The 26,548-nt window shown below is 38.6% G+C and overlaps 2 protein-coding genes across 7 annotated transcripts in view; both read left to right on the top strand.

Annotated features, from left to right (window-relative positions):
- Window positions 1-4,086, top strand: part of LOC146565771 (rho guanine nucleotide exchange factor TIAM1-like) — a 50,659-nt gene extending 46,573 nt beyond the window's left edge. For all 3 annotated transcript variants that reach the window (XM_085289137.1, XM_085289138.1, XM_085289136.1), the window contains exons 27-29: window positions 761-848; window positions 1,284-1,456; window positions 1,704-4,086. In XM_085289137.1, the coding sequence (XP_085145263.1) occupies window positions 761-848; window positions 1,284-1,456; window positions 1,704-2,335 (893 nt within the window). In that variant the 3' untranslated portion in view covers window positions 2,336-4,086. The remainder of the gene's footprint in view (window positions 1-760; window positions 849-1,283; window positions 1,457-1,703) is intronic.
- Window positions 4,087-4,822: 736 nt separating this feature from the next.
- The window catches only part of grik1a (glutamate receptor, ionotropic, kainate 1a), a 39,245-nt gene continuing 17,519 nt past the window's right edge, over window positions 4,823-26,548 (top strand). Inside the window, exons 1-9 of one of the 4 annotated variants that reach the window (XM_085289131.1) lie at window positions 4,824-5,804; window positions 16,702-16,869; window positions 17,268-17,525; window positions 19,088-19,269; window positions 19,860-19,913; window positions 20,126-20,296; window positions 20,645-20,788; window positions 22,974-23,081; window positions 23,357-23,401. In XM_085289131.1, the coding sequence (XP_085145257.1) occupies window positions 5,678-5,804; window positions 16,702-16,869; window positions 17,268-17,525; window positions 19,088-19,269; window positions 19,860-19,913; window positions 20,126-20,296; window positions 20,645-20,788; window positions 22,974-23,081; window positions 23,357-23,401 (1,257 nt within the window). In that variant the 5' untranslated portion in view covers window positions 4,824-5,677. Of the gene's footprint in view, window positions 5,805-16,701; window positions 16,870-17,267; window positions 17,526-19,087; window positions 19,270-19,859; window positions 19,914-20,125; window positions 20,297-20,644; window positions 20,789-22,973; window positions 23,082-23,356; window positions 23,402-26,548 lie in introns of all 4 variants that reach the window. The other 3 variants (XM_085289133.1, XM_085289134.1, XM_085289135.1) reach the window with 3 other exon arrangements.

Here is a 26,548-nt window from a genome sequence, read left to right as displayed (position 1 = left end):
TGATTTGGAGTTTTACATAAACATGAATGGACTAATTACACCAGAAACACATGGATTTAGTTATAGCATATCTTCAAATAGAAGACCTGTGCAATAAAAATGTATTATTTGACCATTAGTCTATAATGTATGAATGTGTTGGACAACAACATATCAACATTTTTTTTATTATTTTTTTTTTTTTAGGAAGAGTAGCGATAAGCTCAAAATTTACATTAATAAAAGTGTTTTCATGAAGAAACGAGAAAAAATCATGAAAGGATTTTGGATTTTCTATGTGTTAGAGGCTATGACTTGTTTAATGCATTAATTAGCCTAACCTTAAAGTGCCTAAAGCCATTACCAGACTATCCAAGGCAAAATTGCTCTTTTTTTAGTTTTTATGCCAAGATCATTGAAAAGATCATTTGCATGTTACCCTGTTCCCCAAAATAACCGCGGTTATAAATCAGCATTTTGTGACAGACGCTTAAGATGCTTTGGAGGCCTGTCAGTGATGCTGCTTTCCTCTCCTGCAGAAAATAAATAACCTTTTGTAGACACAACAGATAAATATTCATTAGTAGATCTGCATGCCTTCTTTCTCACATCTTCTCTGTGTCCTAAGTGAACTTTAAATCACCCTCCGGCGATTCAGCCCAAACAAGGCTGTTTATCTGCCTAATGGCCTGTTGTTAAGGGAAAAGAAATTGATGATGGAAATTAACTGAATACTTCTGCAAATGTATTTCACATCTTTTCTCTTCTGGGCCTTTCTCAGACTCAGAGGCCACGGCGGACTGTGAAATTGTCCACACGAGGTCTGAATCTGAAGGAAGACCAGAGAGAAGCTTCCAGTTGTGCTTCAGGTAAAACTGCACATACAGATTCAAAACGTATGAACACGAATAATAAGGTTATTTGTATAGCACTTTAAAAAAACATTTTTTTAAATTAAATGTACATATTTATACATGTTTCACAAAGTCATGGTCATTTTTTCCTGCATACACACAAAAGGCCACAGATAATTGGCAAAAGATTGAAGAAAAGAGAACCTATAGAAATTATTTTTAGTAGTCTTTCAAAACTAGGCACTGATTCAGCTGACCTGATAGGCTGAGGAAGAGCGTTCCAAAGTTTAGGCGCTCTGGTTTTAAAATAAGAGCATGAAACAGTTAGCAGACCCCCAGCAGTTACAAAAATGAAGATTTGTGGGGGGGAGTTAGAACCCCATCAAACTGAAGCTACCTCTCTCTTACAATATTTTCATGGTCTTTCATGTTTTCTTGTCTGATCTGCAGTTCTCCAGAGAGTAAGAAGGACTTCCTGAAAGCAGTTCACTCCATCCTTAGGGAGAAGCAACGACGGCAGCTGCTTAAGACAGAGTGTCTTCCCCCCAGCCAGCAGTATGTCCCATTTGGGGGCAAGCGTCTTTCTGCCCTTAAAGGGGTGCGGCCCACCATGAACAGAGCAGGTGACAGAGTTTGAATATATGTTCTGTTTCAATAGCAATGCAGACAAACATGCTTAGGCAGTAACAGATTGATTATAGTTCTGTATATTACTTTTTATTATAAATGCATCATATTTTGGCATTAATTAGGAAAGACAGGAAAAGTCTAATTTGATGTTTATTTCAGTTAACTAAAATCTTCTCAGTTTAGTTTGGGTTGAGAGTAATGACCTTGACTGGTGACGCCTTCCTGTCTTTCTCTGTTTAGCCTCAGCTCCATCTCGAACGCTAGCTCGCAGGCGGTTGGTGAGGAACCGCATCACCATCGATACCGACTTGGTTTTCCACGGAGACAACAACAACAGCACTCATGAAGACCCCTCGTCTCGTTCTTCCCGCCCTTGCTCCAAATCCGACTTGTCTGATCAACTTCAGCCTTGCAAACCTCAGGGAGAGGACACGGACCGCTGGGTGGAAGAGCAGTTCAACCTGGGCTGCTATGAAAATCAGTGTGAGGGCACCGATGTCGGGCAGGTGAAGGAGACGGACATTTTGAGCGACGACGATGAGTACTGCACGTCTGTCCGAGCCATGTCGACGAAACTGGACAACCTGGAGGAGCAGATGAAAGGACTGAACCTACAGGGCAAAGACATCAGCCTGAATGGAGGAGCAGAGTGTGAGATCACGCAGGAGGAGGACGCTGATCGAACAAAGCATGGGGATGACTCCAGCTTGGTAGACTCCATTACTTCCTGCGGTGCTTCTCTCCCGAGCAGTGCAACCTCAACTTTAAAGGTCGCTTCCTTGAAGCAGTGTGCTGTGGAGGGGGCCACAAACCAGGACCACGATGTCATCTGGGTGCGGCGGGACGACTTTGCCAACAGTGACGTCTTCTGATAGATGATGAAGATTATGTAGGATAATGTAGGAGTCAAAGAAAAGGTGTGAGGACAGATAAAAGCTTTAAAAGTGTAGAATTTGGGGAACCTCAACAAATCCTGCCTGTATCTCTGCACAACCCTCTCCTTCCACCTCACCCACATCCTCCCGTGTTCTGACAATCCTGAAGTACTGAAGCACCCAGAGGGGGGGAAAAAGTAACAAGGAAGTGCAGGTAAACATATGAGGAACACAGCACTGGATGTGCACGCGAGTCAATGAGCAAGCGTGTCTTCATGTGGATAAACAAACAGTAAGTGCATGTGTGCACAGACACAGAAAGTAAAGGCAGCTACTGCACCACGCACACATTTTACAGAGGAGACATCACCACTGAACTGTGACCTTCAGGCCAAAAAGTCTATTTTTCAACACAGGAATGTGGGTGTTTATATTTTTCTGACGTTTGTATTCGAACACTCAAGGGCTGTGTGTTACTTTTTTTTCCGTTTTTTTTCTTCAGGGGCTTTTGGCTTAACGACTGCTGCATAGAGGACGGTGACATCTAACTAGCTTTATTGTGCTTTGTAAAAAAAAATAAAATTTAACTTAATATCAGCTACACAACAGTGTATAATCAGGAGAACAATAGAGTGCTGTTGACTTGTATAGCTGTATAAAAATATCACTGTCCCCTCTCATATCCTTACCTTGTTCTTTATTTAATTACTGCCTTCAAAAAAATACTGTAATTTTTCAATGTTTACATCGCATACAGATGCCCAGTGTTACAAACTACCTTTTGTGTGTTTGCTGCCAGAAACAAGCTTCTATTTTTCCCTTTGTGTGAATGATGAGTCTTTAATTGTGTTTCTCAAATAAAATGTCTTTTTATTTTGGTAACTAATTGATTTCATCAAGTCCATTATTATTCTGGACTCTTCTTTTTTTTGCCACTGAGGCCATGTCGTCGTCATGTCTGTGATAAATACCAGAGTAATTTCTATAGTCCTGTTTACTTGAATTGTCTCTTGTGTTTGAAAGGACCGTGTTAGTGACTGTACTATAATTTAAAGGGGGTGTGGGGGCAGTCATGCAGTTGACCAGCTTCACTCAAATACAGGACTGGGCGATTCACCTCCCGTCAGGGGTCACAAATTGAATACTGATCAAATCCATTCTGCTCAGTATTAATCAATAGTTCCAGCTTCTCATGTGGCCCCTTGAGGAAAATTATTTGCCCACAACTGCTCTAATGGATTCAGACGTCATCCTCAGCTTTCATCTGTTGCGTTGACTTTTGTCGTGTGGCATTTTCTATATATATTTCCACTTCTGCGTTACTACTCCTGTCCACCAGGCTGTGCTGTTTCACTTTGTCGTCACAACAATAACAACCTGCTGATTGCTGTGCTCAACATAGTCATGCGCACCTTAATGGATGTATTGAACAAGCACTTAATACCCAACTGTTTGTGTGTGTGTGTCGGGGGGATGTGTAAGCAGCTACGTTTCAGAATGAAGGGAACATGGATGGAAATGATATACTCTCTTCTTAATTCTGTCTTTTTAATGATGAAGCTGGTTTCTTAGATTTTAGCCAGCTGGCTCAGAATGGTCAGTACGGTCTTGAGACTGAGGTACAATCACTTGTCCTTGGAAGCAAATGATTCCCTTTGACCCCCGACCCCATCCCTTTTGTACGTTTAAAACTGTGGAGCATTTTTGATTTTTTTTAAATGTAAAAATAAATCTTTTTCTAAATGTAGTTTGGTGTGAATGTTCCATTTCTTCATTTTCAAAGGAACTCATTTTCTGCAGCCAACAACCACAATTTATTGTCGCATTATCTGTCGTAATTAATTTTCCCCACAAAGAAGCTGTACACACCAATTCTGTTTAAAATGTATCCTTGTTGTGGATACAAGGATACATTTACCCTTGCTTCTGCTGGAGTGTCAGGTATTCTACATGTGTGGCACAGAAAAAAACTTTACAAGGAGACGACTCTGCTCGGTATTCATATCAGACGAGGTGCCCCTCCCCCCCTTTATTTTTTGTCCAGGACCATTGCCCGAGGCCTATTTCTGGAGACGCAGGCTGGTCATTTTCCGAGTTAATTAAGTTTGTCTATAGGCTGTTTGTCAGGGCTCCAGGTTGAGCTAGCTGGTTGTCTTAGATCACTTGGCTCCCAGATTTTAAAGAGCTCGCAAACATCCTGATAAACAAATGTCATTTCTGATGTGATGGGTTTTTGCTTGAGACTTGCAAGATTGTGAGATGCCAGGTTGTTGGTGCCTTTGCCCGTTTTTAAATGTCACAATATTAAGCAGTAGCGCAGAGTTGGCAAACCCCATGGAGCTTTCAGTCAAGTAGTGGACAGATGAGTTTCCTCCAGAAGGTAATAAAAATGATTCTCCACCGGAAGTCATTATGATTGAGCCAATTCTCTTTCAGGGATGTTAAAGCGCATTACACAACAATTCGTTATTTTTGCTGCCTTGTGAGAGTCATGGGACTGAATGGGAAGGCATCCAGTGATCCAATCAGATACAAACCTCGTTTTTGCCTGAAGTGAGAGATAATCTGGCCTCTGCCCTGTAACCTGAAGATTATTCTCCTCTCATCAGGACCGGTGGGGAGAACCGCTGCCAATCCATCTACCATGCTCCTTAATCCAAAGCGACTGCAGCCAAACTAGCAAAAACGAGCTGAATCAGACCGCGAGTACCTTCAGAGTAAAAGCTTTGAAAGTTTGACAAAATTATTTCTGATTACCATTAGGAAAAAAAAAACATGATTCAGTGTGATTCCAAATAGTTGATTGAAATACGGTAATAAATGTCAAAATCTTTATTCGAACGTTCATAACTATCGTCTACACACTTTGGGGCAATGCAGATTTTTAAAACAAGCAAAAAGAAAGAAAGAAAGAAAGAAAGAAAGAAAGAAAGAAACTCCATCCATTGCCTACTACGTATTTTTGCAAAACCTCCACGACGAGGCAGGTTTGAGTTCTATTCTGAAAATGCTCACCGGAAGCTAATTGAATTTAAGCTCGCTTGGCCCGACTCGTGCGCCCTCACTCCCCTCTGGCATCTGCATCCTCGGAGGCGCACGGACTCTCGTGGACGCGTTTGCTGTAGCCCACCGCAGCCAGCTATGTTAAGAAGACGTGACTTGATTTGACTTTGCATGTGAAAGTTGGACACGTGGAAATTGTTGTCGTCGTCTTTGGTTTCTTCTGCGCGATGGAGTGATGCAGAGTGGGATCATCAAATTGGGAATAAAACTTGGGTTGCGCGCTGGCATGGCGCGTCAGGTGTGCCCGGGCTCGTTTAGAAGCTGCTTCTGTCTGTCATGGTCTCGACATTTGCCGTGACTTCGAGAACGAGAGGGAGAATAATGGAAGAAAGAAAGAGACTTTTTGGCTATTTTCTTTTCGCGGCTCAGCTCTTTCTGAGCTCCACGCAAGTCCTCAGAATCGGTAAGCGCAACAGTTTACGCACGGTGCTGATGTCGTTTCCCTGCGTTTGTAAATTGACTGAAAAGTCAGAACGAAAGTCTAGCGTTTGTGTGACCTGTTTCATTTTCCCTTTGAGATTTAAGAACACTCTGGGTCTGCGATGACCGTTTTGCATCCGAATTTTCAGCCTTTATACACATCGAAAGTGATTGTACTATTATCATTAATGATTGGGATTAAGCTTCACTGAGGGTCAATACAAAGGAAACGATTACCGTACAGCTTAAAAAAAAATACTTTGACAACTTTACTCGCGTATTTAAGGAGATCGATTTGCCACAGATTCAGTGTTTTGCATTTTCATTACTATATAAACAGCAATGTGAGAAAGATAGTTTACATAGAAATCAATACAAGATAAATATCCCCTCTGACTAAAATAAAATTAATTTAAACTCACACCTCTGTTTAATTCATCATCTTCACTAGACACCAACTTGCTGGTAAATGTAATTATATAGAAAGTCTTGAAATGCTGCGGATCAATGTGTTTTTAATTACAAATGCTGCAGTTCTGACAGAAACAAGCTCGTGAACAGTTGTTTCACCAACAGTGGGTGTATAAAAGGCTCTAGGATTTTATGTCTATGTTCTGCAATATTGTGTGGGGTGGAGTCGTAGGAAATGACGTAGGCACCTTTGTTTACAGTTAGAGTGGATGCTTCGGCTATGTATGACATTCTCACTGTGTTTAATTGTGTCCTTTTCTGTGTTTGGAGCAAGAGATGTAAGATTGGCGTAGTTCAAATTATATATGTCCTGTTATGTGTATATTCAGATAGATGTGTTGGTTTATTTCATTTAATCCTTTATATGTATCTTAGTGAAGCTGTTGCTGTATATATTTATATACTCATGGCAACTTGTTTGTTACTACAGACTGCTGGCAACACTGAGCATCTAGGTGGCAATAAAACAGCTGGCGGTGACAATCCAGCAAAGTGGAAGCCTGTTGTCCTCCTTCCTGTATCCTGACCGATACACCATCTTGTTAGCTGCTGAACCTAAAAGAACTAGCCCTCACCACAAGTACTCCTCAACAGTGGTTTTGCATGAGGTTTCACACAAACACGTAAAAGTAATAGATTATTAATTCTTCTCTGGATGTTGTCATGGCTTCACACACTCTTGTTGGAGACATTTTCATTCAAAATATGCCCGCCAGTTATTCTCAATCCTGCTGTCATCAGCTTAGTAGAGGTGAGGAGTCAGAAGGCTACACCTAGATTTGATTAGACAGGAGGAGCTTGGTGAGCACTGAGGGCTGTGTTCATTATCCAAGCATATCACTTTCAGGCTTTGAGTCAGGCCAGACTCGAATATGTGGATCTAATTGACTGAATACATTTAGGATTGCTGTCACTGCCACCCATTTGAATCTTTGGGTTTAGCAATAGGCTAAAGGAGTTATTTTATTTTATATTTTATGCATCTAAAGAATAAATGTTAAAGTTCCATGATGTTCAGCCACCCTTCATTTAGTCATATTTTGCTGGGAAAATGGAAACTAGATGCAGTGATTAATTGAATTATCTGCAAATATGCCTGAAAACACAGTACTTGAGAAGTCTGTGCTATTATAATGAGCTTGAAAGTCTAATTTTTGGTGTGAAAACCTTTATGCTTGAAATTCTTTTGTAATTTCTGTTAGTAGTCTTGAGAAATAGTTCTTTGGGCTTCTTGAGAAGTATTTTTTACCCAGATATGTTTTTTTTTTTACTGCATTGGCAGTGTGTTTAGGATCATCATCATACTGGAAAAAAAATCATTGGCTTCCTCCATGTGATGGTACTTTCCTGTGTTCATAATTCCATCAATTTTGACAAAATCTCCAACACCACTGGATGAAATGCAGCACCAAACCAGACAGTGCCTCCACACTTTCTATGGACTGTTTTCCTTCTTTAAGAGAGACTTCTTGACAGCCACCCTTCCACTGAGATCATTTCTGATGAAGTTTTGTTGATCAGTTGAAGGGTCAGATGCATCTCTCAAGAACCAGGAAACGGGCAGGGAAAATCATCACAGACCCCTCACACCCTGGACACAGACTTTTTGATCTGCTGCCCTCTGGCAGATGGTACAGAAGCCTGCAGACCAGGACCACCCGACATAGGAACAGTTTCTTTCCCCTCGCCATCTCCCTTCTTAACAGTTGACCTGTCACACTGCTCCCACTGCCAGACTGCAGCTGCACCTTATGTACATTTTGTAGTATTCATTCCACCTCATTCATTTCTGTAGTTTATGTATATAAGTTTAGATTCATTATCTATAGTTGGTTTACACAGCTTTGTGTATGTATGTGTAATGTGTATATATAGACACGTGTGTGTGTGTGTGTGTGTGTGTGTGTGTGTGTGTGTGTGTGTGTGTGTGTGTGTGTGTGTGTGTGTGTGTGATTTACATTGCTGTGCTTGAGAGCCACCATCTACCGGAACCAAATTCCCTGTATGTGTCTGCACATATACTTGGCCAATAAACACGATTCTGATTCTGATGTCTTATCTCAGTATTTCTCCTATTTCTTAAGGACATGACCTTTAGATACTGTTCATCTACTATAGATAGATTTTAGCCCTGCAGTGTCTGTTCCTGTTCTCACTTTTTCAGTTTCCTATTATTTTTAGTGATACTACCAAGAGATTTGCCAAGTTTTTGTGTAATAATGCTTAGGGAATCATATTTTCGGTGAAAAATACGATTTTATCCCTGTCAAACTGTGTTATCTTTGGTATTTTTGTAAACTCAACAGAAGAATTTGGAAACAAATATGTTTTTGCAACAGACTGCTAGAAACAAAGTCCCTAAAGACACTATTTAAAATAAGCTCTTTGCTAAGTTGTCTGTTAAGACAAGGATTAAGGATTCTGTAAAGAACTGATAAATATTCCATTTTTGTTCTGCTTTAACAGCCACACTGTCTCTACTGAAAAGCCCAATCTTGTATGTGGCCTGATGTTTCAAGTTTCCACATTACATTTGTAAATTGTATATTGGATCTACTATGTATTTAAGTTGTACAGTGAACCCACATTTGGTAAAGAGGCACTTTGGTTCTTCTGCAGATTAATTGGACAATATTGTCTCTTGTGTCAAGCTCAGCAAAACTATACATCAGTCTACAAAGCAGAGGTTGCATGTTTAAGAAGTGAAGAAAAAATAAATATGAGACATTTCTGAGTGTTGGGGGTGGGACCTGGGTGTTATAACAGGTTGCTAAATGGTTGATTTCTAAAACAGAGCTTACATTAGCCAAGTGGATTCCAACCTGTCAGCTCCAATTATTATTATCTTTTAATAATCTTCATGCCCACACATTTAAATTTTGTTTTGCATGCACAGCATTGGTTCCTGTTTGTTGTGAAGTCCAGCTGCACATGCACATGGTTTTATCATCAGGAGTGTAGCCCTTGGTTACACATTAAAATTCATGATAATTCAGGACTGATGTGTTTAGTTTTGGTGGTTCAGACTTCTTAAACAACACAAGCCCAGAAATAATTCACAACTCCAAAACATTTACATACAGATAATATCAATGTCTTTGTGTGTGTGTGTGTGTGTGTGTGTGTGTGTGTGTGTGTGTGTGTGTGTGTGTGTGTGTGTGTGTGTGTGTGTGTGTGTGTGTGAGAGAGAGAGAGAGAGAGAGAGAGAGTGAGAAGAAGAAGGAGAAATCAAAGAACTGCAACGTTTGGCTCCAGGTGTTGCCATCTATTAAATCGATTTGCTAAAGCTGAGCAGGAGCTGTAACCTACATTTATAAACAGAGGACCTGATTAATATTATAGATTACCTGATTTTATTCCAACACTTAAGAAAAGCTATTAGGAAAATGAATGAATGTCTTCTCGGGCAAATTACTTCATTTTGGCACGTTATTGGCTTCTCTTCATTGGCTTCATTGTTAAATCTAGAAGTGCATTCAAAAGCTTCTCACAAACAAAGTTTTAAATAATGTGACTCCAACATAAAGACCTCATAGTATTATATCATCCCAACAGAGAACTTTGCTCACTGACGCCAAGCTTACTGATTACTGGATTTCCAAAAGTAGGAAGGAAGCCAGAGCTTTCAGCTGTCAGACTCTTCTCCTCTGGAAGCAGCTACCATGTGGAGTACAGACAAACACGCTCAAAACTTTTAAAACTTTATTTGTTGATAATTCTTATATGTCTGGATCAAGTGACCCTGAAGCATCCTTATTATGCTACCATAGCCTTAGGTTGCTGGAGCACACCCCACGATGCAATATGCATTAGTTGCCTACGCCTCTCATTTCACTCCTGTCATTAAATTTTTTCTTCTCTCTTCCATAATTTGCATCTTTCCCTTTTTTTCCTTTTGCCGCAGCTGGTTGAGGAGTAAGGGGAAAAGAGGCACTGGTCTTGCGAGAGGTTTTTGTTCATGTTAAAAGGGTTTTTTCTTCCCACTGTTTCCCCAAGTGCTTGCTCATAGGGGGTCAGCGTAGGGTGGGGCTCTTGGTTAAAGTTTTCTCTTTGGTGCCTTGAAGTGTTATATAAATACTATAGATAGATAGATAGATAGATAGATAGATAGATAGATAGATAGATAGATAGATAGATAGACTATGGCTAAATGAGCTCTGTCAGAAACACAGTTATCAAGTAGGTAGCCAGTATTTTTGTCCTTGAGACATAAGAAGAAGCTGCAGTCATGAAACTACCTGACTGACCTTATTTATTTGTATGTATTGATCCTCCAGTCTCATAAAACTCAGGATTGCGAGTAATAAAGTGGCATCTGTACATGTCCAGCATGCTGGCAGAGAGACTCTGTCGGGCATGATTTCAGCTATAAACATAAGACTTTCATATCTCAAAACCAGGGCCAAGATATGGCAAACGTCAACTAATAATTTATCTAAAGTCTCCTTCTTAGACGTTTATGTATTTTAAATTTGTCAAATATAGAGGATGTTGAGTGTCTTGGCTTTGATTTTCGAGATTTCTCTCTGTTACTAAGCAATATCAGACATCATGACATCATTTGACCTCTCAGAGTTTTTGCACTTGTATTGAAAATGTTTTTAAAAAACTCGCTCGGTTGACACAGTACACCATGACTTCACTCCTTGCCCTTTCGGTGCCCTTGCAGTAATTTCTTGGTGTTGTTTCTCTCTGTGTCTCCCTATTTTCTCTTTCTCTCCTCAGTTTTTACTTCCCCAATTGCACGTTTGCCTTGTTTGCCCGTCACACAGCTCCCTTGATTTGCTCTTGAGAACAAAATGTTTCCTATATTTTTCCTCAGCCAGAACGACAGTGCGACACCTGAGGCCCCTTTTATATCCTCCCAGATGTATTTGCCCTTACCTGTGGCTTCATAGCCTGTCCAAAGTGTGTGGCAATGACTGTTTTCAGAGTAACTGATGGCTGTAGTTTCTGTCATCGTGAGCAAAAAGATGAACTCTCTTACTCATCCAGCTCAGTGATCTTTCGGAAGTGTTAGAAAGCGCCACCTTTCATCTACCTCTGGTACTGAGTGGCAGTTTGACGTCTAACTGCCCTCCGGTGACTCAACTACAGTGTGTGCCAGACAAACTTCTGCAAACAAATTAGGCCTGAAACAGCCGTTTTAATAATCATGAATAAGAGTAGAGAAGAAGACAAGAGTTAATGAAAGGCTCTGAAAAAGACAATAAAAGAAAAAATGAAAAATATAGTTTCTTTTACAGTAAAGTAAAAATGGTGAAACACCTTAATGGATGTTGCTGTTTCCCCCAGTATTCATATTTATGTGGCAAAAAGGCTTTTGACATGTAAAATAGCCACACTAGATTTTAGTGGCAGTCCCAGCTTGTTACAGCTTTAATGACTATACTGGCTTCAAAGAAAATTGATTTCTGCATAAGAAAAGAGCGCTAACCCATCAAAAACAATCGTGACTGACCAATAAAATCATTAAAATAATGACTGCTAATTTGTAAGGGTTACCGAAGCCACATTATTTGGATGGCTTCAGGTCTGATGAAAAATCAGTTAAATCGATCATCATTTGGAACTGTGTTGCATAAAAACAAATTGGGACTTTGATATACTGCAACACAGCAGACTAAGCTTCCCTCATTTGTGCACACAGTTTGTATCCAGATTGTGCCAGAGTACTGAAATATCTCAGTAATCTTTATGCAAATGGAAAATGAGCTCATATTGTCATCAGATCAAACGTCTTTTTGATGAAAAAGGAGAATCTTGTGGCAGTTCACTAAAACACATTGTTAACGTCTTGGGTTTTGTCTCTGATCTGGGATTTTTTTGGTATCATATTATTGGTCGTTTTTTATGGCATCAGAATGATCATTAAAACACTGCTGAATAACACCCATCTTAGAAAAGCACTAATTTTCTCTTAATAAATTAAAAAATAACTTAGATTTTATGTTTATGGTCACCCTTATCTACACAACCGCTGTTCAATTGCATTTATAGAGCCTGTAGGTCCCCCGAAAACCTTTCACGTCCATTTATGTGCCAGGCAGAAGCGCATTCCTGTGACAAATTATTCTTCATTATTGGGATTATAAACGAATGCTTTTAGTGCTCTTAGTTACATGAATTCATTTGCAAGGAAAAACACCTTGCTTAAAAAAAATATATAACTTTTGTAAGTGCAGCAATCATAAGCCACAGGAGAGTTCAAGCTGCTCTCCAAGAAGGAATCACACATGACGGATGTAAAACATAATTGTTTGTAATTAGAGAGCAAAGTGAAGATGGATCATTCACAGTTCTTCATGCACCGACACAAACATATTTATCTCTCCGCAGTGGGTTGGTGAAGACGCTGATCAGGTCTGCATGGCAGTCTGGCACAAAGATCAGATTTATTCTTGAGTTTTTGGAGCATCAGTGGCTACTCAGACACACAGTTTGTGCTACTGTTTTCCTCTGATTATAATTGGATTTGGTGTCATTTATAATGATTTATTTTAGGGATCCACCAATTGTGAAATTCTATGCTGATACTAATGATTTGCTGGGTAGAGGATTCAATTTGGTTACTTGTTTATTTATTTTTGATATCAGATTATTAGATTTTGGCTATTTTTTTTAACCCCATTATGCAGCAGGGGGAAACAAACAATAGCTGACCTGTTTAAATGTGACTGTGAATTTTATGCGGGTGCGTGGGAATCTGTGGTGTTTGTGCTCAAATTAATATTCATTAAGCATGCACAGAATGCTAACCGTGGTTTTACAGATAAGTCATTTCTTATAATCCTGGAGTGGGCATTGAACCAATGCAGACCCAGTGAATACCATTGTTCACTTGGATTTGAAAAGCCTTTGTGTTGCATTTATAAGTGAATGCACCAATAACACCGTTTTTGAAATCCAAAAAACATAACGACTTGTGAAGAAATTAGTTTTTTCTACTTTTAAAGTCCATTTCACTGAGATTGAGATGACATAATTATAATAATTAATAATATGCTTTCAGAAATGTTCGCAGCTACATCCCATAAAGCCAAACTTTTTCTTTTTGCTCTTTCTTTTTTGAGGATTTGTACAAATTGAAGTGATAAAGCACAGCTTGATAATTTGTATGTTTTTACCAGAGTATTATTCAGTTGTTTGACTCTTTTCTGCCTTTTTGCTGCTCGGAACTTTGATATTTTTTGTACAGTATGGTGTAAAAGTCTTGAGCGATCCCTCATTTCTTTATGTTTTGCTAGGAAAATGGGAAATAGGTGCAGCAATTTGTTATGAAATGCATGTATAGTCCAAAGCTCTTCTTTTGGATGTTTGCTGCCCTTTTTCCATTCTCTATCAAGATGATGGAGGCCAGTTCATGACTGACAGTGTTATACTGTGTGTAAGTACGTTTTTACTACATTGGTAGTTTGTTTGAATGACAGTTGTTGCTAATAAGATTTTGTGACAGGCTGCTAGTAACATAAATATACCAGTTAAAATGTAAAATTGTTGCTTGAACAATAAAATGTCTGTAATGTGCAGACACAACACTGGTTCGTCACTTTGGTTAGATTAGGTTTCTTTCATAGGTCAGTCTTAAGTGGCTTAAAAAGAAAAGAAGGGAGAATCCTCTGAAAATGGTCAGGTACAAGGAATGGACAGAAAACTGGTGAAAAATCAACCAATGACCAAAACAAAACTTTAAAAGATATCCAGAAAGCCCGGAAAAGTGTTGCTCAAGACCACTTTTAAAAAAAACTTACAAGAATATCCGGTTGCTTGGTGCACTGAGTGTTTCTTGTTCTTACACACCACTCTTCATTTACAGTCATCTTTAGTTATTATTTATCTCTGTCTCTCTTCCACAGTGTGTCTTTTGTCCTGTCTCTCTATCATCACTCCCAACTGGTTGTGGCACGTGGCTTCTCGTCCCTGAGCCTGGTTCTGCTGAAAGTTTATTCCTTTTAAAAGGGAGTTTTTCTTTCCCACTATCGCCAAGTGCTTGCTCAAAGAATCTTTGATGATTGGGCTTTTCTCTGTATTATTGTAGAGTCTTTACCTTACAATATAAACCATACAGCAGACAACTGCTGTTGTGATTTGGTGTCATATAAATAAAGCTGAATTGAATTATTTAAGGTATTGCTTCTCTTCTGTATGCTGCCTGTCACCATATCAGCATTAATATCATAAAAATTCAAATATCTTTACAACATCTCAGCTATAATTTAATGTGATTTTGTGGATGTAGTGAAATCTGCCCACTCCTTATTTTATCTCAGGCTGTTGTTGAACACCATCCTTGGAGCTAAGCTCATTATCTGCTTGGCCTTGACCAACACCACACACAATGTGGTGAGCTGTATTGTGAAGCGTGACAGCCTATTGATCAGTGATACAAAATCCCTGATCCACAGGGTAATATTATTCACATGTTACAGTACTGTTTATTTTAAGACATGCAAACCCATTAACTTGCATTTGAAAACCAATAAATTTGTAGAAATAAATAAATTGCCCTAAAAATGTTACAATGTTTTTTAAATTTCATTTTGTTTTAGGACCGGGCCAATAATTCAATATATAGATAATAGAACGTGTTTTAAATCAAGAAACTGCATCTGCAGTCGCAGAAAATTATCCTGGTTATCTTTGTATTATTACAGGTCATTGGGCTTTTCTTTGTATTATTGTAGAGTCTTTACCTTACAATATAAAACGCATCGAGACAACTGTTGTTGTGGTTTGATGCTATATAAATAAAACTGAATTGGTAAAAGTGAAAAAACCTACTAAAAGACTAACAGTTACTTCTGCTTTTCCTGACTGCGATGCCTTGACTCATCTCAGGAACTCCATAGCCTTTTTTATTTCTTGCCCTTTCACACAGTGGAAGTAATTATACTTTCATTTCATCTGCCCTTTGAATTCACCCAGATCATTGGATGTTGACGAGGAGTTTAAGGGCAATTTCTGTCTGAACAGCATTGTTCCTACGACGTTACATGCAGCTTTGGGTCTCTGCAGTGTAAAAGTGAGAGTGGAAGAACAAGTACTTATACGAACCATCCTTCCTGTGTGAGAAGCAATAAGTTCAGAATGTCTTTTATGGCCGGTCACAAACTTTCGATTATTTACCTCAAGCTCTTAATATTCATCATCATTATCATGCGACCATGGCAATTTCAATTTCCTTCTCTGCTTGTAGAAAACTCAGGCTGAAGGCAGTGAAACTTTAACTGTGCGCATAATGGATTTACAGCGTTTTTATGACTCAGAGATATAGCTTGCGTAAAAAGAAAGTAAAATGTGACCACCATTAATGCAGAAAGCAGAGAATAGATGGTGTAATTGTGAAGAGGCTGTGTTGTTGTTGTTGTTGTTGTTGTTGTTGTTGTTGTCTTGTTGTTGATTTTTACAACAAGTATAGGACTTCAACCTGTCTATACCATCTATTAAGGAAAAGAAGTCTATGTTTTGTCTACTTTAATATCATCTCCTTATATTTTGACATGGCACATTTATCTCTTAAAATGTTCTGTCATTGTTAACTGTTAATAATGTTTCCATTCATAACTTTTTAGAATAGAATAGAATAGAATTCAACTTTATTGTCATTGCACATGCACAGGTACAGGGCAACGAAATGCAGTTTGCATCCATCCAGAAGTGATATAGATATATTACAATATATATTAGCAATAATATAGGTATGTAAGTATATTACAGAAATGGGTCTATTATGGTATGTTATAATGTACACGGTATGAAGTATGTTATGAATATTCTATAACTATAAGTATGTACAGGCTATGAACAGGATATAAATATGAAAAACTATACAGAAATGTTAACTATGCAAGTTATAAACAGTTGTACGATTAAAAATTATCGTATGTACAGAATGATTATTTACACAGAATAAAAATACTTTTGCTTGTCAATTTGTGTTTTACTATTTAGACTTAGTCCATTCATTATTATTATTATTACTATTATTATTATCCTATTATCTTCTACTACCAAGACTGGATGAATATTAATGACTTATTAACATTTTTAACAGCTTGAAAAGCTGATAATATTGTGATGATAATGTTATTAAGTGCTTATAATGCCAAAATTGTTTTTTCTAGTCCTACTGGCATTGCATCTCATCTATATAACATCTTTAATGAAGCTGTTACCGAGAACAAAGCACATCTTGACTTTAATTCACTTCAGCTGCTGACTGAGGTCATGATGTTTGGTCTTCTGGTGGTGGTTTCCTATGTTTGATCAAGTAAAATAAAGTGAAACTCAGTGCAGTAAAAGTGGTTTGGTGCAGAACACGTATGCACTAGGTGCGGTCTTTTGCAGCTGTCTCCTGATCTCAACACAAATGATTTCTTTTTAACCTTCTCGTCTGTCTCAATGTTCAGGTGGGATTTTTGAGACCCGAGAGAGCGAGTTAGTGAGTACGGACGAGCTGGCCTTCAAGTTTGCTGTTAACAACATAAACCGCAACAAGACCCTGATGCCCAACACCACTCTTACCTACGACATTCAGAGGATCAACCTCTTTGATGGCTTTGAGGCTTCCAGGAGAGGTAGGGAGTTAAAGTCTAAAACGCTGACTTTAACTAGTTTAAATGCATACGTTTTCCGCAAAATCCAAAAATGAAATGTTACTGGTAGATTCAGTATTTATCAAGCACATAAAGAACCACTAGCTTCTGGTTAAGAATCTGGTTAAGACGGACATGTTTTTTTGACAATTTACTTGTGATCACAATGAAAATAATAGCAAGCTATAATTCTGTCCTGTAGCTGGAAGACAACTTACTTTTTAAATCAAAGTCTAATGCTATCCCTTTAAATTACATAACCAGTTTAACACTTGAATTTGGAAGCACATTAACAGTCTTCACCTGTAATCAAGAATCATCTGATTGCAACAATCAAATCCATCCAGCTGCTTTTCTGCTGTTCTGTTTTTTTCCACTAGTGTGTGACCAGCTCGCTCTTGGGGTGGTTGCTGTGTTTGGCCCCTCTCACAGCTCCTCGGTTAGTGCTGTTCAATCTATCTGCAATGCTCTGGAAGTCCCTCACATACAAACACGATGGAAACATCCATCGGTGGACAACAAAGACACCTTTTTCATCAACCTGTATCCGGAGTACACCGCTATTGCCAGGGCCATCCTGGATGTAGTCACGTTCTTCAAATGGAGGAAGCTAACGGTGGTCTATGAGGACAGCACAGGTAGGCTCTGTTAGCTGTTGTAGCTTTTAAAATTGATTCACAAGCACTTGATTAATACATTACTTCAAGGATTCAAATGTGAAGAAGGTCAAAGAGAGCACTTTTAAGATACAGTCAGGTGGTTTTGGATTAAGTGAATTTGTCAAAGCTATTTCACTATTTTTCAGTTTATCTGTATGCAATAAATCAGTATGCTCAAGAAGAAGATTAGCCAATTCTACTGAGCTAACAACAGCCACAGTCATTGTGATGTTACCTGTTGCTGCACAAAGTCCCATTTTAAATTCTCAGTTTTCTCTTTTTGGACATCATCACCTAATTCTTTAGAGCCAAAAGCCAAAAAACCCTCAAAAACCTAACCTACACTGTTCAGTGACTCAAATTAGCAGAGACTAAGTGTGCTAAGTCATTGCAGCCACTCCCTAATACTGATATATGATACAAATACTTTATATAATTGGTGAGTTTGAAGAAAAGAAAAAAAACTGCTTTTCAAATAACTTTAGTGACCAAAACTCCTGTATGCACCTGACTATGAATATTTATAATTCTGCCATAATGGTCCTTGCTAATGGAAACACCTGCAAGTGTCCGTTTGAGTAACTGCAGTATTTTAGTATTTGGAGCTTGGGCCATGAGTTATGTATGTGTGCATGTATTTTATGTAATTTGTTTGTTTTTTTTTTGCCCTGGACGTTTCTGCATGACTGCACCTCAGTGATTAATCGCTCACAATATCTTATTTCCATTATGACTTTGAAAAATAACTTTTACACCACGTGACAATAACCAGAAGTGCTATAAACATTTATCATCCAGCTGTAAAATATGAATATAGATATTTGTTTAAAAACAAAAAAACATCGTTTTAAGTTTCAAGTTCAGTGTTTTAATAATATTTGACTGAAGACAGCATTTTATCTTTGATTTTATTTCCTCCTGTAAGGCTGGTTGTCAACCTTAAAATGGCATGGCATTTAAAGTGAAGAACTGAGAGGGATAAGAGGTCAAAGGAGCTAGCTGGCGTTTTCTGGACCTGGCAACATATTCATATGTCATGGTCGTAATTACAAAATAAAATTCTGTCTTACAAAGTCACCTCCATCGCGTTGGCCAGTGAACCCAATCTGTGACAGGGCACCAGGGCCTCATATCAGACAGCTGCCAATGTTCCTGCCCTCTGACTTCCAACTGCAGACATCCAGACCACAACACTGATAGCCTCCACATCCTGCGGTTTCCCATAAACAGCAACTGCCCACAACACAGAGAATATGAAATTCTGTTGCTAAAATGTCATAGCTTATAGATTTCCAAAGATTTATTCTTCCTGAAATGTCACATAAACACACACCTGCGCATTTACACTCTATTGTGCATGTACACGTTCAGGCTACAGGAAAGCAAGGCGTGCGTCCAGCTTATGTAACAGAATAGCGATCAGTCTGGGGAGAAGCTAAAATGATGTAGTGTATGTTTTGTATCTGACCACAAGAAGGAAGTAACAATTAGAATTAATGAGGGGGAAAGTATAATTTACTGTTTTTAACTTTTTTTAAAAGGTCTGATGCGGATGCAAGAATTGATCAAAGCGCCAGCAAAGTTCAACTTGAAGATCAAGATCCGCCAGCTGACGCCGGGTAACCAGGATGCTCGACCGCTGCTTAAGGAACTGAAGAAAGACAAAGAGTTTTTTATTCTTTTTGATTGCTCCTACCGCATGGCTGCTGAGCTCCTTAAGCAGGTCTGTGCAGTACTTTATCTAAGATTCATTTCAGTAGTTTATTTGTTTAGACCACGGATTTTACACCACATTTATTTATCTTTTGGGGGACAGGGGACGGGACGGTGCCCCGTGCACTGATTCCTACATACAGAGAGCTGAGATCGTCTTGCATATTTAATAACAACCCATTTCTGCTGTCCTGGTACTTGCTGGGTTTCTCACACTACATTTGTATTATTTGCTTGTGTTGTTTCTGTATCCATTGTCTATTATTAAGTAATAATCAATTTGTTTCTTTTTTTTATCCAGATAGGTTTTGGTGTCAATCTTACAGAAACAGAAACTTAGAAAAACTTTCATTGTCCTTTTTATTCAGCTTCGGGGAATTCAGCTATTTAATTCATACCTAAAGACTGATAAATTTGATGAATACTCTTAAAGAAAATGCATGATATATTTGACGTGCTGTGCAAGAGAGAAATGACCTGCCAAATTACTTTGTTATCAAGCTCCTACATTAGCTGTAGCACTGGAGAAATCATGATATTAAAAAAAAATAAATTGTTTGGCAGTTTCTTTTTCTTACTTTATTTTTTCCTTTGTTGCAGCTTTCATCAATGGGAATGATGACAGAGTACTACCATTTTTTCTTTACAACTTTGGTGAGTTAGAAAAATGCACAGCTGAAGTTTTATTATAGTTTTTTAAGGCGATAGTAGGCAAATAAGTAAAATAAAGATCTGCGTATTCATTTTTCCTTTAACTGGCTTTTTAAATTTACTGGTTACACCTTGAACCAGTCCTTACATTTGTACATAACAGCACATCCTTCCTGCCATCTTGCACCTTTACCTTCATCTTGCATCTCTTGCAGGATTTATATGCCTTGGATCTCGAGCCATACCGCTATAGCGGGGTCAACATGACTGGTTTTAGACTGCTGAACATTGATGACCCTTGGGTCGCATCTACAATGGACAGGTGGGCCATGGAAAGACTTCAGGGTCCCAAACAAGAAAGTGGTCTGATGGATGGAGTCATGACCGTAAGCTGCTGTTATTTTACATAACAAACACCTGCACCTGCAAAAAGCCACATCTGTTCTATAAGCTGCATCATACAGTTGCAAACAAAAAAGTATGAGCTAACATGTAATGCTTTTGTAAGCTTAGTAAGAATTGAAATGCTGATTTTCTCAGTTATATTCATTTCATCGTTATAGCCAAACATTATATGTTTTGCACATTTTCCCAGAGGAACTTTTAGAGTTTTTAGAGCATTTTTATCTGCAAAACCTGCTCTCTTGGTTTCATAATTTAGCTGTTTACAACTGACATTTAAGTGCAATTTTATTACACAAAAAAGCAACTTTCTCTCACTGCATCCTCTACAGACAGACGCAGCTTTGATGTATGATGCCGTGTACATGGTTGCTGTCGCGTCCCAGCGGGCCACTCAGATGACCGTCAGCTCCCTGCAGTGTCACCGCCACAAGCCTTGGCGCTTTGGTCCGCGCTTCATGAACCTTTTTAAAGAGGTCAGTGTTAGATAAGTTATTGGGAACTTAGAAAAACATGCAAGATCAGCAGCATGGCTTAAGGAGCTTCAATTGCCTTTAGCCTAAACGCGATGCATTTTTGATGCATGTTTGTAACAGATGCCTCAGATGCAAACATAAAAATGTACCAAAACTGGGTGTCAGATCATTTCTTCTGATATAATATTTTATAAGTCCCTTCTGACAGTCCGCGCTTTGCCTCTGAAAGCTCGCAACATGAAAATACACGGTATTTATGTACTTATAAGTTTAAAGCGTGCGGCTCAGCCCAACAGTCAGACTTGATGCCTACAGACAGAAATGAGGCCTTTGATGCACGAGTGTTTTGATCTCTTAAGTCTTAAATCCAGCAGAGGACCGTTGCCTGCCACGGAGAAGGAACATTATCATTCAGGCGCCTCACTCATATTTTCCTCTTCATGCCCCCCGTCTTCCTTCTCTCACACTTTTTCTTTATCTTTTCTTTTTTTCCCCAGCATCTTAGTGGCTCTCCTCTTCAGCTTTTCATTTTGTTTTCCACTGCTCATTTTTTGAAGCATCTGTCCTCATGTGCTATTCATCACTTGATAATAGCCTTTTCGGGGGGAAAAATCCAATAGTGATATTTCTCTCACTACACTCAATTAAAAAGCACTGCTGACAAGAGAGCACAGAATATGAGGACACAGCTTTTATTTCAGTGACAGAAATCAAATCCTGGGCACTTTAACCAAAATGTTATCACTCTCCTCTGGCGATTGTGTGTGTTTCTGTGGATCAAATGAGCATATTTCTATTTGACATGTCTGAACACTTTTTTTCTTAGTCAGCTTTAATCAGGAAACACAGAACAAAGAGCCACATTGCACACTTTAAATGTTTTAGACATGTCCGTTTCTACAGTTGTGTGTTTTTTGTTGAATTTCTTTGAATGATGCTAGCAAATTACACTTCTGGCATGCATCAAAAGATTGTATTCAGTTTTTCTCATTATAAATAAGTAAAAGGTGGAGTGAACTTACTTTAACTTAGTTTGTATTTTTAGTACGCAGTTAGAGCAAAGGTTTGGGTAGATCAGAGAAAAATGCACATTTTGTGGATTTTGGCCCCAAACAGATGTTAAAAAAGAGTTTTTTGTTAAATGTGCATGAAATCTGCAGACAGATTAGAAACGGCAAAAGTCAGGGGATGACTGTTGCCACAGAATGTCACAAAATCGTATGTAAGCCGGGGTGGTTTTGCAGACAAATGCTTTGGATAGATGGAGTCAAAAGTGAGCTCTTTGGCCACAATCAACAAAAGTAGGTTTGTGAAAAAACAAAGGGGAGAAGAATTTGTCAGAAGGACAAAAATATTATGCTTTGGGGTTGTGAGGCAGCCTGAGGCACAGGAAACAGTGCAGAGATAGAGGGAAGAAGGGATTCCACTAAATCTGAGTAAATTCTGGATGCAAATGTGTAGTCGGTGAAGAAAGTGAAATGAAAACAAGGCTGTCTGAAAGGACAATGATCTAACACAGACCTCAGACTCCACCATCAACTACTGCTAGAAACACAAGCTGAAGCTTTTGGAGCAGTTCTTACAGTCCCATGATTGAACAAATCTGTGGGTAGATCATAAACCTGTTGTTCCTAATAGACAGCCCTAAAAATATCTCAGCACTTGACGTGATCTGCAAGACAGACTCGCAGACAGTTCCTAAAAAGGCGACACATTATATGGTTGCATGTGGTGCAATTATTTTTAATGTTTGTGAAATAAAAAGGAACAGTCCATTAACATTTCAATTTGAAGTGCTATAGCTGTAGGGTTTATATTTGTTCTCTTCTCTAATAAAAAAGAGGTGCCAGATGTACCTCCATCACAGTACATCCAATAGGAAGTATATTCAGAAAAAGGTAAAATATTTTTGGTTTTATTTGATTAAGCGAGAAAAAAAATGTATGCATATAATTGCTTTGGCTATTTTAAACAAAAGCTTTCATGCGTATTGAGACTACACAACCTGTTGATCTTCACTTGTTGTGATCCCGTGAGCCTTCAAGCTTCCTCTCTTCTTGCATGGACCTCCTTCACTTCTCCTGCAAGCAGCCTGTTCTAGAGTCCGACTTCTAAAGGTCTGGATAGACGAGGAACTCAGATGGTCTTCCAATTCTCTGTAAATCTCTCTCTCCCCTTTTTGTAGGCACAGTGGGATGGACTGACAGGGCACATTGTTCTTAACAAGACAGATGGCCTGAGGAGAGACTTTGATTTGGACATCATCAGCCTCAAAGAGGACGGCATTGCCAGGGTGAGCACAGAGGCCTGGAACAGCCAATTACAACGCTCTCATGCTGCTTTCGCACTGGCTTATTCGTTCCATTAGGGCATGTGTTTGTGTTTGTGTATATGAGAGACAGAGCGAGAGCTGATTAGTCATTTAGTTTTCTGTACTTACATCCTTTTAAAACACACTTACTAGCTGTTTTAGATTGTCCAGCCATGAATATTAATAATGCTGCACTAACTGATTATTAATTTCCACGCTGTCTGTGCTTCACGTTGCTCTCATCACAATTCCTAAAGGGTGTTGTGGAGGGCGGAAGCCGCCTCACGAAAAGGTGGATCGAGGTTTGTGCCAGTGCCTTGTTTGGTGGAAGCCTTTGTTGTTTGCCCCCTCTTCTTGTTTGCCCTACTCTCACTCTACATGCCGTGCACCTTGCTGCTCCCTGCCTTGTCAACTTTGTCTCTCTTCACTGATTTTGTGTGCAGCAATGCCATGTGTTTGACGTTTCAGTTTTTCCCCTGTTTGGGTGCAGGCATTGCTTTGACACTCGTCAAAACTTTCAGGAAAAAAAGTACAAATTTACTTTGTTTAAATGCATATAGCTGTACCTCCATTAGGATTAGGAAGTAAGTGCTGCAATTTCACATTCTTTGATGGCAGGAAAGACGTAAGCAAATATATAAAAATAGCTCTCTGTCAGCTACTAAGCTATAATTTGCTTCGCTATTAGATTGCCTTCATACGTACTTTAATGGAAATCATGCAGGTTATACTCAATAAGGGCCACATGTTTTTGAAAAATGATATTTACTGAAATTTTTCTTCTGAACACCACTAAAGAGGACTCTAAATCACATATTCAAAGTGCAAACTTTAAGCTTTAATTCAAGAGGTTTAACAAAAATATTGAATTAAAAATTTAGTGATTAAAACTGTTTTTATACATAGTCCCTTCATTTTAGAAAGATTAAATATAATTGAACAAACCAACATAACTGTAAATATAAAGGTTGTTTCTAACATCTGGATGAAAATCATTTGCAATCAACAATTGCCTAAAATCTAGAATTCAATTCAGCTTTATTTCTATAGGCCCAATTCACAACAACAGCTGCTCAAGGAGCTTTATATTGTAAAGACCCTACAATATTTAAACGAAAGAAATGCCAATAATTATATCATCCCCTATGAGCAAGCACTTGGCAGTAGCGGGAAGCTATTTTTCTCTTCCCATCATTCTGGTATAAATACATCTTTGTTTTATTTGTCCAAATAATTAGTTTCACAGCTGTGCAGGCCCCTTTAGATGTTTTCTTGCAAAGCCTAATCTGGTCATCTTGCTCTTGAGTGTCATAGATGGTTTGCACCTTTTTGTAAAGCCCGTGTATGTAATGTTATACCTACCCGCTTTTAGGGTGTTTTTGACTTGGTTTGATGTTGTGAAGGGATTTTCTTAATCTTGGAAAGATTTATGCTATGATCCACTTTAGTAGTCTTCGGTGGTCTTTCGGGGCTTTTGGTGTAGCTTGTCAGTGCCTTCTTTTTAAGAATATACCAGGTTGTTAATTTGACCACTCGTTAAGTTTTTGCTATGTTTGCAATGTTTTTTCAGCCAAATGATGGACTCCTTCACTTCACTTGCATTAACACATCTTTGGACCTCATATTGAGAGTTCAAGTGACCAGTTACCAAATACAAGTGAAGCACTTTGAATCAACTCTAGATTTTTAACTTGTCATGGAACAATGAGGGAACAGACCTCACCTGGTCATGAGACTGGGTTGTCATTTGTCCAATTAGGTTTCAGTTTCTGAACATGGGACACAATGTATAAAAATGGCTGTAATTCCTAAACAGCTAATGCAACACTTTGGTTAAACTTCTTGAATTGAAGCTCAAAGTCTGCACTCCCTGTGGTGCTCTACAGAGGCGAAAACACAAAAATGTGCCATTGTCCAAATACCTTTAGATTTATTTGTACCAAAAAGAATCTGATAAGCATAAGCAACACCTCATCTCAAGTTTAAAAACTTTAAATCTATAAAAGGAGTAGATTTACTTTCCTGGCCTTTGATTGGCACAAAGAGCAGAGTTATAACACCCTCTGGTGCACTGATTATACAACAAATCAACTTCATAAGTCCATTCAGATTCCTTTCTAGTTTAAATTAAATTAAATTTTAACAGCAATTATGCAAAAGCAATGCTTTGATGATTGAAAGAGTGAATGTTCGATTCATTCATAGCACCTGCGTCTGTCTCAGTTGTCAGACAGGTATGTAGGCAGGCAGGAACTGTCAGTTTGCAAAAGCTCTGATTTATTTGTAATTTTAATTCCATTCAATACCTTCAGTCCTCAAAAGCCTCACCTCAGAGGAAATGCCACTATATAGTAAGCACATCACATAAATTGCCTGGCTTTATGGTAATAAAAAATGAATTATCAGTCCGTTGCAGTTGTGTTAGTTCTTGGGCACTGGAGTGTTAAATACACTCTGAAGAGGATGATGAGACAAAACAAAGTGAAAGTCTCTTGAGGAAAAAAAAGTATTTTTTTTTTAAAGTTGTTGACTTCCTGAAAATATATTTTTTTTTCTCCTCAGCTTTCTTGGCCTGGCTTACTAAGTCTGTGGTAACGGTTTTCCACTCTGATTTGGTTCTGGATGAGGATGAGCGTTAGGATTCACAGATAACATTTTCCTCACAGCATATATGAGCCAATTCATGTCAGTTTTTATAGCACACTTAGTTGTTGGGAGCTCCTCTGGTGTACACGATAAAATTGCAAGGCTATACACAGAAAATCCATGACTCGGGGGTTTTAAAGATGCTGGCTGCATGCGGTACGGATGTCCTAGGCTATATTTTAGGATTAATTTCATTGACTTGGCTCGATTGCTCTTTTACCTAAACTTCAAACTGTGCAATCATACTGTTGATATTCGACAGAGGAGAAGCAGCCCTCTACAACAGCATGTAACGCAAGCTAAATGATGCAAGACCAAACAATTTTAGACCAAAATACTCTCCACATCTTTAATATTCTCACTCTGACAAATTATCTTGGAGATTGAGGACAATGCAATTAATTCAATCCATCCCCACTCACAGTGTTCCTCATCTGCAGTGTCCACAGATAAGACAGATTTATGGTCCCTTGCAAAAAGTAACTCGGTGGAGATATGGAGTGCTTTTAGCGAGGTTATAAGTGAACACATTTTCCATCAGTCGGACTTGGTTAACAGAATAAGACAGAGTGTAATGAAGAGTGAAAAGCATTTCATCTTTTGGAATAGGTAATCCCACCCAGCCATTTTCAGAAAAATAAATTGTAAAAATAAGACTGTACCTTCTGCAGAGCTCAGTTTAATGAGAGGTACTGATGCGTTCACTTCTCTTCATCCTCTTAGGCAGTGAATGAATGGAGAGGGCATTGTTTCTGAATAAAAATACTAAAAGGCACATTTTTGTTCACAGAATGACTCGCCAG

Source organism: Mchenga conophoros, linkage group LG10, assembly GCF_057382185.1.
Source record: "Mchenga conophoros isolate Kocher_MC1m ecotype Shallow Benthic linkage group LG10, M_conophoros_male_GT1.1, whole genome shotgun sequence".
Lineage (NCBI taxonomy): Eukaryota > Metazoa > Chordata > Actinopteri > Cichliformes > Cichlidae > Mchenga > Mchenga conophoros.
This window is presented reverse-complemented; position numbering and strand designations above follow the sequence as displayed.